Source organism: Ambystoma mexicanum, chromosome 5q, assembly GCF_040938575.1.
Source record: "Ambystoma mexicanum isolate Mex_15411 chromosome 5q, UKY_AmexF1_1, whole genome shotgun sequence".
Lineage (NCBI taxonomy): Eukaryota > Metazoa > Chordata > Amphibia > Caudata > Ambystomatidae > Ambystoma > Ambystoma mexicanum.
The window spans coordinates 694,798,519-694,814,515 of NC_090933.1; the positions used below are offsets into that span (position 1 = coordinate 694,798,519).

Sequence of the window (15,997 nt, forward strand, 5' to 3'; positions counted from 1 at the left end):
AGCCCATACGGTGGAGATCCTTTACAACTTCTCTAGAGAGATCGAAAGCTGCCTTACTATTCACATGGAGGTAGGCTTTGGCTCTGTGGTCCCGATGGTATGGTTCCACAAGTATAAAATCGGCTGATCTTAAATTTCGCAGCGTGCTTATCTTTCGCAGCAATTTCAGGTCTGTACCTCGGTTCAGTACTAGATAGGTATCCTTTGCAGAGATTTGTTCTAATTTGAAGAGTGTTGAGCCGTGTAGCTTTTCTTGTATATTTTCCTTGGACTTTTGGTGCCTACCCATCGATTTGTGGGATTGTAATCGAGTTTTATCCTGGTGCTGGCGTTGATTTGGGCCGCAACTTGTGTCTCGATCTGGTTTGCATGTTCTTGGTATTTCTTTTTCTTTAAGGGTTTTTAAAGCCTCCAAGGCGACGCTTGGAGAATTTGCCGGCGAACTATGAGTACGAGACCTTCGGCCCCCCCCATTGGTGTTTGTTACCTCATTCGGTGGTGGGGTCGGTTTCCCCGACGAGGGTTTTTGTGAGCTTGTCGTTGGGGAACTGATCTTTTCCGATGTTGAGGGCCTCGCCATTTCACCGACAGAGTGTTGCAAAATGGTCAGTAGATCCTGATCGGACTCATTCCCACTGCTTACATCGAGTCAGAACTGGTCTCAAGACATTTGGGGGTTTCTCTGGCTGCACGACGTTATTGGGATGAGGTTTTAAAATCCCTTCATCTCGACTTTTCTGTGATTCTGGTAGTTCCCCTTGAGTGCTCTTTGCTTTTTTGTCCATTTCCAGTACGCTTTTCCCCTTTGTTTGCTTTAGATTAGTCGTAAGCCGACCGGCTATGACCTGTTCCTGTTTGTGAAGTGCAGTTTTTTTTACTGACTTTTTGAAAATGGGGGCGGTACCCATGCTGTTGCCACGTTCTGTTGTCTGTGTAGCCTTAGAAGAGGAAGTAGTCAGGCTGTTTTTTGCTTCTAACTCGCCTCTCAGTAAGTCAATTTTCCCCTCAAGGTTTGTGGCAATCCTATTTGTGTTTCGCTCAACGGCCGTTTGATATCCTTCGATGAAGGTTAGTTTTTCACTCATTGAGCTTATCATGGACGAGTTGTCCTCGAGTGCTTCATGAATTGACTCATACAATTTGCAAAAGGGGTTTAAGGCTATTGTCACCGCCGACATTATCGACAGTAGGTCGGCTTTATTTTTGGAAGGGGTGTCTTTCTCTGTCATGCTTGAAATTTCACTTGAGCGCCTCGATTCATTGGGGGTTTTTGTCTCTCTCTCGATTTGGTGATGGGCCGGTCTTTCTGTTTTATCTTTCTTTGTTGGTGTCAGTGCACCAAGAATGATTGAGTGGTTTTCCCCTGGCGGCCTCCCAGAGTTCCCTAGAATGTGTGGGTGTATCCATGCATATTGATCCTTCGCGGTGGATGAAGTCTGCTCTCCTCTTTCACTAGGGGTTGGTGAGCCACCATCCCGGGGTTTTGAGAGAGCCTCCTTTGACTGCAATGCTTTGGTAGATTCATGCACTTCACCTCACTGTCGCTAGGTGAGCAGAAGTTTCTTTAGCACTTTGCTTTGTCCTTTGATGGGACGAGATATTTTCTAAGTCACTGCTCTCCTCGTTGTCTATAGGTGGGACAAGGTTCACTGAGGTGCTATTTGCGATCCCTTGAGGGATACCATCTATTTTTCTAGATTTCAGTCTTGGAGAGGGTTCTGTGATAGCCTCAAGTATTTCAGCATCTGAAAGTTCCGGCTCCACCTCATGTTTCCTTTTGTGCTGTTGGATAAAATAGTCTTTGAGAGATGCCGATATCAGAGGAGTTGCTAAGCGTTTGATTCTACCCTGTGCTCGTGCCGGGGCTATGCGGGCTTTTTTCCCTGGCGCCTTTTCCAACCTTGCTTTTGCTGTTTTTCTTTGCTTTGGGGGAACTGTTCTGCGTGGTACTGGAGATTTTACAAGTGGGTCATCCAATTTGGGGACCTCGTACTGAGGGGCTAAATTCTGGTGGCTAGAGCCTCCACTGTCACTTTTATGTAGTTCCTGTATTTGTGGCATGAGCTGTGGGACCTTCTCTTGTGTTTTCCCCCCAACTGCTGCAGATGGGGTGTGTTGGTCTGGATTTTCACAAAACGAGTCATCCTGGGCTGTAGTCGCCTCTTCCTCCGGTACTTCAAATACTGAGTCATCTGATTGACTCTCGCTCATTGCTGATTTTTCAGCTTCATGGTCGGTGCTCTCTGCCAGGTCTGAGCTGTTTACCCTACTTTCAATTTGGATTGCATTGGCGTTAGGTAAATTTGACTGGTTGGGACAGCCAATAGGTGAATGTGTACTTTTCAGTGACTAGTGCATTTGGACGATAGTAGAGACTTGGGGAGTTGGAGTTACTTGGTGGTTGGAGGCGCCCTCCGCATTCGACTTGCGGACGACTGCGTGAAAGCGCACTCCTGGCTCTGTAAGTCGATCTGCGGTTCTTCTGTCTTGAGAACATTTTCGCGATGATAGCTCAGGGCGTATAGATTCCTGCCTCGCCCATCCTCCGACAGTCTCTGGCTGGAGATCACTCGCCATAGTGGTCGAACCGCCGGGCGTTCTGTGCACAGCAGTTTTGAGGGGACTCCGCGCGATAATAGGGGGGGAAGGGCCCCCTTCCACACTGCACCGTTCTTTGCCTCCCCTTCCCTTTTGTCACTTTGATCTGCTACTGGTAGCAAAGGACCGTCCAAGTACGTGGGGTCCACAGTGGGACTCTTGGAGCCACCTGTTTCCTTTTGCCTGACGTCGGCCCGCTGCCTATCCAGGGGTGAGTTCATCTGCGTAGGGGGCACGGGAGATGAGGGGTGTGAGCAGGGAAGATGTAAGGGGGTGGAATTACTCCCAGTCTGTGGTTGCCCCTCTCGTGGCACGGCTCTCTGTGTTTTCAGAGAATTTTTATTTAACTGGGTGTGCGCCTGGCACTCTGGGGGGTCAACAGTGTCGAGTGCCAGTTTACTGCTCCGCAGACGGCGACTTATGTCGTCTTCCGATGGGGGTGGACAAGCCATCCCACTCTAGGAGAGTTCGTGAGTGGGTGGTACACAGCTTTAAAGCTAAGTGGAGGACGGGACGGGGAAGAGGGGTTATCCACGTAAGCCACAAGAAGATAGGAAAAAGTGGCTTACCGTCTGCTGCTTCCCGACACCCTGCTCCACACACTTGCCTATTCTTCTCCAGGTACCAGCGCCATCCAGAGCCGAACAGCAGCCAAACTGCTCTTTATGTATATGGTGCAGTGCCCTTTACTCCGCAGTCGGGCTTAACGCCGCAAGGGTGTCTGGGGCTGTTTTTGAAGCCGATAAATGTCACGTGACCACACACGTGACCGGCGCAGAGCTCCTCCTCCTCCAGGAAGTAAGTGCACGCCGGCAAGCGCCCCAGGATATTCGGCGTGTAGCAGAAGGTAAGTCAGGATACGAGCGTTCCAGAATAAACATAGGTGCATTTTTAATGCCATATCATATCATCAGAATTCTGGTCAGTTCCTGAGAACCTGACTGTCCCTTTTCCACCTCCATTTCCAACTGATTTATCCTCTGTAATAGGATGCTGTTATCCAGATTTAAGGGGTATATTTCCAAGCTAGCTGCATCCTCTGTCGTTTCAGCAGTACTTAACTGCTGATGTATCTGATCAGTCATTTTGAGAATTTGATAATTAATTGATTATTTTCTAAACACTTTTTATGTGCATTTTTCAGTGCAAAAATGTGACACTTTGCACTCTCTTCCTGCTGTGTTTTTAACTCAGCTTTGGGTTGTTGAACAATATCCTGGGCCTGTGACAGGTCTCCAGCCAGATTCATCCTATTAGCCTCACTATTTTGCCAACACACTTCTACTAACAGCAAATGAAAATATAACTGAGTAGTTAGCTGAGCCATGTGTATCTGTTCATCGCAGAGCAGTTGTGGTCGTATAAAATGCCTCAAGTGCTTCGTGCAATATTCCACCAGTAAACCAAATATCATTGCTTACTGAGGTAACCTACTGCACAATTCTGGTTGGCCAGTTTTCTGCACTGTCCTCAACCCATTCTCCTTTAAGAAATAATTTAGCTAGGAGCTGCTCCCTGGCATCATCAATTTGTAAAGCACAATTGGCTTTTTGCACCTTAGCAAAACTGTTTTTATGCAGGGGCAGGAATTAACCCATTCCTACTTGATTTGTGTAGTTTGGGCTTGCATTGTATATGGCAATGCAAGCATTGGAAGGCTGGTCAGATTGGAACCTTGTGTTCCCTCAGGATTCTACTGATTACAGTGGAGGATTCAGGATGGAAGATATGACTAGAACGATGTCTGTAACTATGCTCTCCCCTTACTTCTAGCCTGTACCTTGAAATTACAATAAAGCTCACTTACCTTTTGTACCTGCTGCTCCTGTGTGCTCCCTGCATCATGTCTACCATTCCTGGGTCCAGACACTACAATTTCCTCATACATATAAATTTGTACACACTCTTAATTGTTCACCTATACAACTCCCTTGAATTCAGGGGGTCAAGTACTGGCGGCACTTTAACAAAACAAAGATGACTTTCCCTCCAGTTTAATGCAATTGCATCACAATTAAAAGTCTGTTACAATGTCCTTGTTATGGGTTGGAAATAGGCAGATAGATCTCGGACGAGCCCTCAATTTGTAACGGTTTGACAGACACCCCTCTACACAGGGAGCCCTACCCTCCCCATTCAAGGTGTCATGCAAAAAGAGTATTTTCTTCAGCACTGCTTCAGATGCATATCATGCCCCTTGGATACCTTTCCCTGAGAAATCAATGAGCCAAGAACAAGGCCTGTGTACAGGAAATATATTGGTATTTATTTATTTAAATGAAAAGTAATAGAAATTAGCACAAACATGTCAAACGCCCCTTTATCCATGGGCCAACACAATCAACTGCTCTCAGCATAAAAAAATCATCAAAGGGAGTTGGAAAGTATACAATCGCAATTCTTCACTTTCTGCAAATTTCACTTCACAAAATAATCACACTGATCAGTGCTAACTTGCAGTTTTAAATGTGTTCTTTAAAGCCAATTGCAGGAATGGCAGAATAACATGGAACTTCAAACACTGGTTCCTGTATGAGTACCTCTCACCCTACTGTGGGAAAAAGGAAACATATGCTACTACAGTCACATGACTGCAGTTCGATTTTCTACTCAAACACATAGTAAAGATAGCAATTGCATACAAATCATATTTAAACTGAAAGTGCATTTCCTCAACACACACTATAATACAAAGGGCTGTTTATGTACTGGGAATCCAGGAATATCGCTCTGGTGATGACATCCCAGGCTTTCCTGCATCTGTTTTGTGTTGTTCAGCATTAACATTCTTAGCCTGCTGAATTATTTTGGGAAGTAAATGTATTCAAAGGTTTTGGGTCTTAGTTCATGTTTGGTTCTCAGCCTTGTTCTCTAAACTGTCAAGTAGAGCTAGATGAGCCTGGCGGGGCTTGGGGCGGTCCGAGCCCCACTTAGGGCTCTGGCTTGACCACCCTCTTGGGTCAGTGCCTGCCCAGAACAGGGCCTGGCCACGAGCCCCACAGGATGCCCACCCAGTTTTCATTAAATAAAAAAGACACAATTATATATGTGCCAACAGCACATAGAGGAGCATGTCTGCCTGTGTTCCAATACCAGCCTCCTAACTGCCGGCCCCTCCACAACCACTCATTGATTGGCTGGGGCAGGGCCGGAACACTTCCTGGTGGAGCTGTGAGGCAACGTCAGTGGCAAATTTGACGAGATAAATGTGCCCCTTTGCTGCCCACTAGCTCCTTTTCTTGCCTCTCCCATTACCCTATGTCCCCTTTTGTTACTCCAACCCCTTTAGCTTCTCCAGACCCGTTGTGCCCTTTTTCTTGACCCCAAGTCCCATTTAGCCCTTTTGTTGCCCCTTAACACTTTTAGCTCCCCCAGACACGATTTGCCCCTTCTCTTGACTCCTCCCAGTCCCATTTAGCCCCTTGAGCTACCCCAAAACAGTTTTGCCCCTTCTCTTGAACCGCAATCCCATTTATCACCTTTTGTTGCCCCTTAATCCCTTTAGCTGCACCAGACCCATTTTGCCCCTTCTCTTGACATCCCAAGCCTGCTTTGTTGCCTGTTAGCCCTTTATGCTGGCCAGACCCATGTTGCCACGTCTTGTGACCCCCAGTACCATTTAGGCCATTTAATTGCCCCAGACCGGTTTTGCCCTTTCTCTTGACCCATTACCATCTAGCCCCTTTTGTTGCCCCTTAACCCCTTTAGCTGCCCCAGACCTGTTTTGATCCTTTCCTTTACCCCAGTCCCATTAAGCCCCTCCAGCTGCCCGGACCCGTTTTGCCCCTTCTCTTGAACCGCAGCCCATTTAGCCACTTGTGTTGCCCTTTAACCCCTTTAGTTGCTGTAGACCCATTTAGCCCCTTTTTCAACCCCCCAGTCCCATTTAGCCCCTGTGGTTGCTCCAGTCCGTTTAGTCCCCTTTGTTGATCCTCACTCCTATAGCCCCTTTTCTGGTCCCCAGTTCCGTTTAGTCCCCTTTCTTACCCCAATTCCTTTTAGCTCCTATTGTTTCCACAGCCCCTGTTCTTGCCCCCGTCCTGTGTAGCCCTTTTTTCTTGTTCCGTTGGCCCTTTTGATTGCCTCGGCAACCCCTTTAGCTCATTTTCTTGCCCCATCCTCTTTTCTAGCTCTCCAAACAGGCCCCTCCCCAGTTTCGCATTGCTATTTCCCAGGCTCAGCTCGAACTTGGCCCTAAGAGCCAGGTCAGACCGCCAGGCTCGGGCCTACCCACCCTGTCCCCCCCTGTCTACAGTCAAGCGGTGGCTGAAGGAAAGTATGTAATCTACACTATCAGGTTTTGGAAAGGATTGCACTTCAAAATGTCAATTTCACAATATTTCAAGAACATTATTTTATCAGTGCATGTCAGGCCATCAGCATTGCCCCAAAGTTCATGACAATACCAATGGTTAAAATAAGTTTCTTAGCAGGGCATGTTCTGTGGGAAAACGGAATAGTAGGAAATGCAATATATGTGTACCGTAAGGTTCGTTAGTTATTAAATGTTTCACTGCCAGCAGCCTTGAACTGGACTGCTTAAGGCCTCGTGAGCTACCCTCTGTGTATTATGGTCTGGTCCGATTTGCTGGGTGTTGGTTCTTCGGCGCCACAGGTGTACTCCACATGCACACTCTGGCTTTGCCCCCATGATGGGACAGCCTTCGAGCCCATTCTGCAGAAGCAAATCTCAGCAGGCTGTGTAGCATGATAGCTGAAGCAGGTTATTGTTCGTACAGTAATCTGCAGTAAGGGGCCCAAGGCTGCTGCGGTTATGTGCGACCCACAATGTGTTCTTGTGTTGTGCAGCCGAATATTGGAATGCACGTGTTGGCAATGCCTCCTCCTCCTTAATTGGAAGTTGGTGAATTTTGATCCTGTACACAAAAAGCGAAATACTATTTCTTGATAGTTTCTGATCTTGTTGTTTTGTGTGCAGTTTAATTGGTAACACTAAACCTTGCTACAGACAGAACTCGTCAATCATCACAACAAGGCCTTTCAATGAGCACAGCCCAATATGAAGCCTATTCTCAGAGTAACTTGAACCCAGCTCTGCCAGCTGCTGTTATAAAAGTGGCAGGCCACTTATTCATTGGCATTGCCATGAGATTAATCATTGTGAATTAACGATCTGGATGTGACCTTGCGCTTTCTTTTCTGTCTCCCTGTGTAACAGCTCCCTTGCCTGGGGTGGAAACGCACATGGAAGACGATGAAGAATTTGAGAGCGCTTCTCAAGTGACAGGACCTGTAAGTAGTGGGTTACCACACACTTTCTCTCTGCAGATAATGCATCGATGACCTGACTACAGTGTGCAGTGGAATGCTACACTGCTAAAGATAGCTGTTGCTTTATCAGCATGCATTATGTATTGCACGGTACCATTGTTTTCACCCTATTGCCCCCTAAATATGTTATTTTCCACCTGAAAATCGGAAAGATCCATATTAGTCTAGGGTTCCGCTGCAGGGCCCGATGTATTATTTCTTTTTTTAAGGGGTGCTGGCAGGCCTAACTTCAAAAATGTACATGCGTCAACACTTCTGAGTGCATATCACTCATATCATTTGGATATGTCCAGCAATATCTAACTAGACTTCGACTTCCTTTTGATCTCTGTTCATAATTCTATTATTACATTTGCCATCACTGCAGCGTCTGAAATATCGCCAGGGTGATATTCCATCCCTTGTTATTCCCTATGTGCATGCAACAGGTTATGCCATAACTCACCCGGTAGCGTTAACAGGCCAAAAAAGACTCACCCCTTTTAGGAATGCGGATACGTGAAGTGTCGCATATCATCCAGCTCAAATGTCACATTAATAGCCTGGCAATCTTGCAAAGATGTTGTTTGCTTTGAGCCAGGTTTAGAAGAGCATGTGGGCTTCAAGCAACTGTGAAAACAGAAGTACTTTGAAACCTATATATAATTCTACAAGGATGTGTGGGCATTGGGGACTGGGCATGCTTGAACTCAGACCCAGCCCCACCTCTCCTAAAACTCAGGAAATAAGCAGCAAGACATCCTCATGAGCAATGGAGTGACAGATGTCACAACCATTTTAATCTCGTGTCCATATTCCCACGCTGTCTGAAGAAGAGCACATGGTTCCAAATTTATTGTATTGTTAGGGTGTGTTGTAAATGAGCAGCAAGGCCAGTGTGTAGTATGTGCTTGGTGATTCACGCATACAACCCTTTTATCTCAGACATATGTTTGCAATGCGAAGATCTACTGTCATTCTTATGTAACCAAAAATCTGTTTTTTTGTGTGACGTAGCAAGAGACAGTCGTTAGTTATGTTACCTTTCTTCTTGCTGATAAACGTATGTTGAAAGAGAACAATAGGAGTTTTACCTACTGTCCATCTTGGAATTATAACCTATCAGGAAATAATGTATGTGGTTATTCTAGTTTTAATGTGTTGATAATGTGCTGTGCTCACTAAGACACGTGCACCCTTCTGCTTATAAATGTAAGTGGTCTTAAAAATGAGCATGGTTGAATTTTAAAATACCTCCTTTACAATGTTATTACAATGAAATAAGTTATTTTTAATAGCTTTTTTCAAAAAAAAAATCCCTTTTCCCTCTTGGTAATATCTGTTTTTTCTCCGGTCACGCTGCAGTCAGCAATGGCTTGGGCGGCTTTAGCAAATGCGCGCCTGACAACGCGTCTCCCTTCCGCAGTGAGGGAGAGGGAGAGTGAGACATACACAGAGAGATAGACAGAGTGCAGAGAGCGAAAGAGAGCGCGAGATTGGTGTGTGATAGGCCAGTTACTGCAAGTTTAATATAACAAAAGCAAGGTACTACAAAGGACCCCTCTGTGGCGGTGTTTATGTATTTGTGTACAATTCTAACCCCGGGCCATATTCTACAAGGCGACCCAGAATTACAGTTGTGAATCCCAGACATTTAACACACTTTGAAAACAAATTGCCTTTAAAAATATTACTATGTACTCTCAAATATATGCAATGCAATCAATGATGACCTTTGCAAAGATTTCAAAACGTAATTGTCATTCAAAAGAATCTCTCATTGGACACATTCCATTGTACGCATCTTTCCCCCAGAAAATCAGCATCGATTGATTTTTTTAATAAATATACCTCCCACCCAGTATCGCAGCACTGTGAGAGATCTGCGAATACCATTCAACATGGCCACCGTTACACTTGACGAAACTGAAGCTCAATCAACGGCCACAATTCTTCATGCATGTTAACACTAGTGAGAAATACAAGATTCCATTGAATACACATCCTCAGAAAATGACCTTCATTTCTCAGAACGTGCTGTTACATATTGATAGAAACTAAAAAAAATTAAATGAAATTCTCTTGGGACTTTTCTATTCCTTTAGAGAGTCCTGATTTGCCTTAATAAACTGTGAGCCCTACCATCACTTGTTACAAGCCAGTATACAAACTGTATAGCAATTCTTCACCACCATGCATTAATTACTTTAATTTTTTTTTATTATTCAATTCAAAAGCCTACACACATATAAAAAGAATTGTACACCTTCTGAGAAGAGAAGTTGCACATTAATTGAATGGATGAGGCAAAATAAAATAAAAAAAATGTAAACACAAAGCGCTCGTCCCTTTGGGCAGGCTAATTTCACATGGAACGCCGGGGTCTCCTAATCAACGCAAAGTGGAATATAAACACGAGTAGCTTGTTTACCGTAATCTTTGTGTTGGATGCAGATCCACCGAAACCAGATCTACGCACCACTTCATAGTTCTGCCGAAATGTCTCGATAAAGGCACACACACGTTTGCTCGGTATATGGTGCGTCTTGTCAAGGAGCACTTCGCCCTTGTGAAAAAGTGGTTTGTGTGATTTTCTTCCTCTGAACAGACAAGCAGGACCACTGCACACCTGAAACCCAGACCTCATCTGGATGGGCGCATAAAATCCAAACAACGGACCCAGTCCCATTCTGCTAATGGCTCAACTACAGCAGGAAATCAAATCCCAGTGATCAGCCAGATCATTTCCAGTTTTGTCTGGTACCTCTATTCTGGAATGACCCTTAATCTTTTTCCAATAGATGGTCATCCCATTAGAGGTGACCAGATCATCAATATTTTGTATGAGCTTGCCATGTTTAAGTGGTTTGTTATTGGCACACAGCATGCCTCTGGTTCTCAAACGGATCAGTGCTCCACGAACCTGTTCCGGACATAATCTGAATCAGTGATTATGACCAGTTTGTGGAGTCGGTGTTGCATGCCAGTGAGGATGGCCTGGTGAATTGCCATCAACCCCGCCATCTGACTAATGTGGGGACCGATTATTTTATCCAGCAGAGGGCTCCGGGGCATCATTCACTCAGGCATTCCCAACACCGGCCACCAGTTCCTTTCCCCCTTGTTGTCAACATGGTAGGAGCACTCGTCCATATAAACTGTGGGCATTCCCTCGCACTTGTCTTCTTCATAGACTTTGTGCAGGAAATTCAGGTATGCCTCCATGTTGTCTTGGGTTTTGAGACTTTCGTCCTCGAGACGATTTTCTCTGGCACAATCATGCAAGTCAGCCAATCCTTGTGGGAGGGGACTCTTCTTGTTTTGGCCATATCAGACCTCCACAGGAAAGTCTTGCATTGACAGAATCCAGGAAGTAATTCTGGAATGACTTCTTACTTTTCCTGCCTGGATTCTGTCACTTTGGTGGTATTGCAAAGGCTGGTGTGGAGTCTCCACTATGATGTGCTCCCCCTTGATGAACGGGCGGTAATTTTTCAATGCCCACCCTGTTGCCAGTAGTGCCTTCTCACAATTGTTGAATTCTTCCTCCACATTGCATGGGAGATGACATTATTGACCTTGTCATGCTTTTGATATAATACTGCTGTCAAGCATGAATTCGAGAGCCCCGTCCCCAAGAAGAACTCCCTGTTTTTGACAGGGTAAGCTAGACAAGGCACTTGTGAGACACTTCTTTTGAGTTGTTTTACTGCCTCGGCTTGTTCTTCTTCCACTTTCTTTGCCTGTGGACAGAGGCCCTCAGGGGTTTTTGCATGTCCCAAGAATTTGACACAGGTCCTACACCACTGTGCCTTCTGGAAGGACAGTTTTGCTCCGGCAACCCTCAACTGGGTCAGAACATAGAGGATTTCTGCTATGTTCCTCCACAGTTGAGCTTTTAATCAGGACATCTTTCACATAGGCCAGGTTACCCCTTTCCTTGGGGTAGGAAGATGTTGAATTAATTGCCGGAGTTTATGTATCTGAAGGGATTCCGGGTCCATGTGTACTGCTTCCCCCCGAAGGTAAAGGCCTGCTTGTACTGGTCCTCCCTCCTGACGGGCACGGTTCAGTATCCATTGGTCAGGCCAATTGTGGTGTACACCTTTGACCCCTGGATCTGGGCCAGCCCCTGGTCAATGTAGGGAAGAGGCCATCGGGACACGTGAACCTGCTTGTTCAACTCCCTAAGGTCTGCACAAAGTCTCCATTGGCCATTTGGTTTTAAAGTCCCCAGTGTCGGATTATTAAAGGTACTGTGGACTGGACAAATCCACAGAACTCAGTTTTTTATGATTTAGGTCAGGGTCTCCACAGACGCGAGAGGCAATCGATATTGCTTCATGAATACATGAGTAATTCCAGGGTCCGTGGGGATTGAGGTAGTATGTATCTCGGTGCAACCACAGTTGTACGATTCCACAGCAAAGATATCTTGAAAATCTAAAAACACCTGTTTCAACTTTTGATTTTGTTCCTCAGTCTCACAGGCATCAGCGAGGTTGACCCGTTCTTTGACCATCTGTCTGAAGCCTGGAAAGACTTCGGGCTTCACGATCTCAGTGGCCTCCTCCAGCTGTGTGGAGAGGTCTCTGGTGATGGTGTTGACCTGGACAGAGGGTTTCAGGTAGGAGAGGCAGTCATCGTGGACTTGGAATATTACTGCATCCTTCCTGATGTCATAGGTCACCTCTTCCCCGTAAGGGCAGGAAGAGTACACCAGGAAATTCCCCCCCTTGCTGGGTGGAGATCCTTTCTGGTGTTATGTCATCATCACGAAAAATGCTGGTCATCAACCGCCATTCCAATAATGGTGCCTGCGCCCAGAGTGATACTCCTAGGGTCGCTGTTATCCACCACTATGGGAATGGTATTGTGTTCTATATTAACTAATGGTGTTGGGTTTAACCCCAACCCCTGCTGTTGAAGATGGGCACTGAGGTGTACATATGCATCTGGATTTTGTAGTTTCTTTCCTCTCTTGACTTAAAAATTAAGTGGGAATTTTAAGGTCTGTCCTGGGATGGTGACCTCCTCTCCAATTTGAACTTCAACCTCATACAGCAGCAATTGAGTTGACCGAAATGCCTTTTCAGAATCATCAAAGCCCATGGGGTTGACCCCCAGTCGGGGCCAGGCCTTTTAATTTATACGGTCCAAATTAATTGCAAACCGGTTGAGAATGTCACTGCCTAAATAGAATGCAGCAGGGACATCCCGCACAACCCAATAATTATGCACTCGCTGAGGTGCTCGCAGTCTACGGCACCCCACCGGCATTTTCCTTTCCTTTCCTGCTTGACCCCAGTCTGTTTACAGTGGCTGCACAGCGTGGAGGAGGAGCCACACAGACTTCAAATAATCAACTTGGCCGCGGAGCGACCACGGAGCTGCTCGCTGAGGTGCTCGCAGTCTACGGCACCCCACCGGCATTTTCCTTTCCTGCTTGACTCCAGTCTGTTTACAGTGGCTGCACAGCATGGAGGAGGAGCCACACAGACTTCAAATAATCAACTTGGCCGCGGAGCGGCCGCGGAGCTGCTCGCTGAGGTGCTCGCAGTCTACGGCAGTCCGCGGCCACTCCGCGGCCCATCCGACGTCGCAATGCACGAGGGCGAGGCCAGCGGGGAAGGACACTGGCTGCGAAGCCAGAGAACGAGAAGCGAAGACAGTGGCCTAGAGAGACGAAGCCCCTTGAAGCGGGCGAGTAGCCTGAGAAAACCTCACTCGCTGAAAGACGCGGCAGTCATGGCAAAATCTAAAGCACCTAAAGTGCCCTTTCAAATGCCTCAAAACAAAAGCAAAGATGGCTCGAAAACAAATCCAACTGACCAGAAACTCTCACCTGCGAAATCAGCGGAGGATATTGAACCACTAAAGAGGGAAGTGAACAACCATCCGCCAAAAGAAGTATTGGAGGGACCGTCTATGGAACAGACTCCTCCGAGCCACAATCCATCAACACTCGTCTCAATACGCTCCGGAGAAAAGCCAACACGGAGACTTACCAGCCCGCAGGCCCACGAGAAGAAGGACCAGTCCACTCGGTCCCCAGGCAGGATCGTCGTGGAGAGGTCGGCTGGCGAGCCCGCGAGCGAGGACGCCGGCTTATGCCCCGGAGACCGCCAGACCACCCAGAGCGGACTTCTCCCTCCTCTTCAACCGGGAGCAGTCTCTGGCCGGGAGCCCGTCGCGGAGGCGACGAGCCCTGCTGCCGATGAGCCGCGCTGAGACCAGAGAGAGGGTGAAAATGCAAAAAAGGTCGAAGAGCCGAGCCGGGAGCGGAAGGAGGGGGAAAGCACAAAGTGGACAACCGCGGCCAACGTGCCTACCCCGTGGACCCCTTGGCTCTCGGATCCTCCACAGCTCCGGATGCCAGCAATTTTGGAACAGGCCTACGAGAAAGACGGAGAACCCTCTCAAAGTACCACACCCACAAGGAACACAAAACTGTGCTCCCCTAAGGGGGAGCCCAAGAAAGTACCTAAGCCAAATGAACCCCAAGAGCGGGAGGTGCTTGACTTCAAAACCACCCCCTCGAAAGCACCAACTCTGCAGAAACCACTGTCAATAACCATGTCGTCAAAATAAATCGTTGCCCATGAGAAAAAAGAGATAGTCAAAGCACAAATCCATCGCCCGCCAAGTTACGAAGAAGCCACCAGCACAGGAATCAACAGACCGACGGAAAACAGCAATAGCGACAATTCGTACTCGCCTGTCGACTATTCGGAAGACGAGCTGGACGAGGCGACTAAATCTTCTACAATTCAACTAAGACTTAACTTTTCAGAAACTCACTCAACCCCGATCCCAGCAAATCCCACAAAATGCACAAACTCTATGAATACAAGTAACACCAAACCTAAGCCTCACTCAAGTTTAATGTCAGCCTCCAACTTTATTGTAGAGCCACCGTGTAGGAAACTACCGATAAAAGAAAACACACCCCCACGGACCTACAAAGGAAAAAAAATATTCACAAAAGGATCTATATCCAACTTTTTCGCAACAAAAAACAAAGTCCCACGTGAGGAAGACACAGCCGAAATATCAGACGCAGAACTACTTGAGGGAACCTACTTAGATCAGAATTTAGAAAATGACAAAGACTCCCTACACAAGCTTGCCTTCCTGAAAAGATGGCACATAAAAGCAGAAAGACCTCAATCGGGAGACCCTCCAAAAAGCACAGACCTTAATCGGACAATGAGAAATGGCCCCGCCTACTCGGAGCAACCTCAGGGTCCACTTGGCCCGATCGCCAGTAAAACTAACGACGTTCGGGCGCTACGAGACTTGGACGATCACGAAAAGCAGAGACACCAAGAGGAATCCCTGAACAAAGCGCAAAAAAACTCTACTATCCAAGAAGTAAGGAAAGAGATTCCACCTGCTGAGAAGCCCCAACAAGAGAACCTCCCAAGTGGCTGTCTCATAATTAACGCCTGTCAATACTCAGCAAATGATACAATCTCAAACCAATCTTTAACCACCAAAGCTACAATTGGACTCCCATCTCCATCACCAAAAAAGAAAACAGACCTCTTAGTCCTTATGTCATCCTTAACAATAGCACTTGTGCCGTTCACCAAACTATATGAAGCACTGAACAACGCAACAAAAGACCAAGCATCTGTGCTGGCGCACATACAAACGAGACTCACCTTTATTGAAGGATATATCACAGCAAAGGATCGCACCCACCAACCGTCAGAGCAACCTCTACAGCAGTCAGACCATCTTGCAGATCGTCCAAAGTGCTCGAGATCTACCCAAACTGATGCACCAGTTTTCAAAACCTTTAACTTTACAGGGGCCCCGGCCAAACCAACAGCGATAGACCACACTAACAGTGATGAAAAGGCACTACTAGATCCTCTAACAAGTACAACACAGAAAGTCATTACAAATAAGCCTCGGGTAACGAAGCAAAAAGAAAAAACAAACTCCTCAAACACCAAACTACAGCTAGACCATGAAAACAAGTCGAATAAAATTACTGAAAAAACAAGACCCGACCTCCACTCAAAAAACGGATGTGCATCTTGGTCAGCAGACCTATCCATTCAAAAAGATGACCCCACTTTAAGAGGCCCTGCAAAGAGAAAAACGAGCAAGCCTTCAA

At 46.6% G+C, this 15,997-nt stretch overlaps 1 protein-coding gene across 3 annotated transcripts in view; it reads left to right on the forward strand.

The window, feature by feature from the left end:
• The window catches only part of C5QH8orf34 (chromosome 5q C8orf34 homolog), a 1,794,780-nt gene that overhangs the window by 1,427,717 nt on the left and 351,066 nt on the right, over positions 1-15,997 (forward strand). For all 3 annotated transcript variants that reach the window (XM_069621157.1, XM_069621156.1, XM_069621158.1), the window contains exon 10: positions 7,778-7,851. In XM_069621157.1, the coding sequence (XP_069477258.1) occupies positions 7,778-7,851 (74 nt within the window). The remainder of the gene's footprint in view (positions 1-7,777; positions 7,852-15,997) is intronic.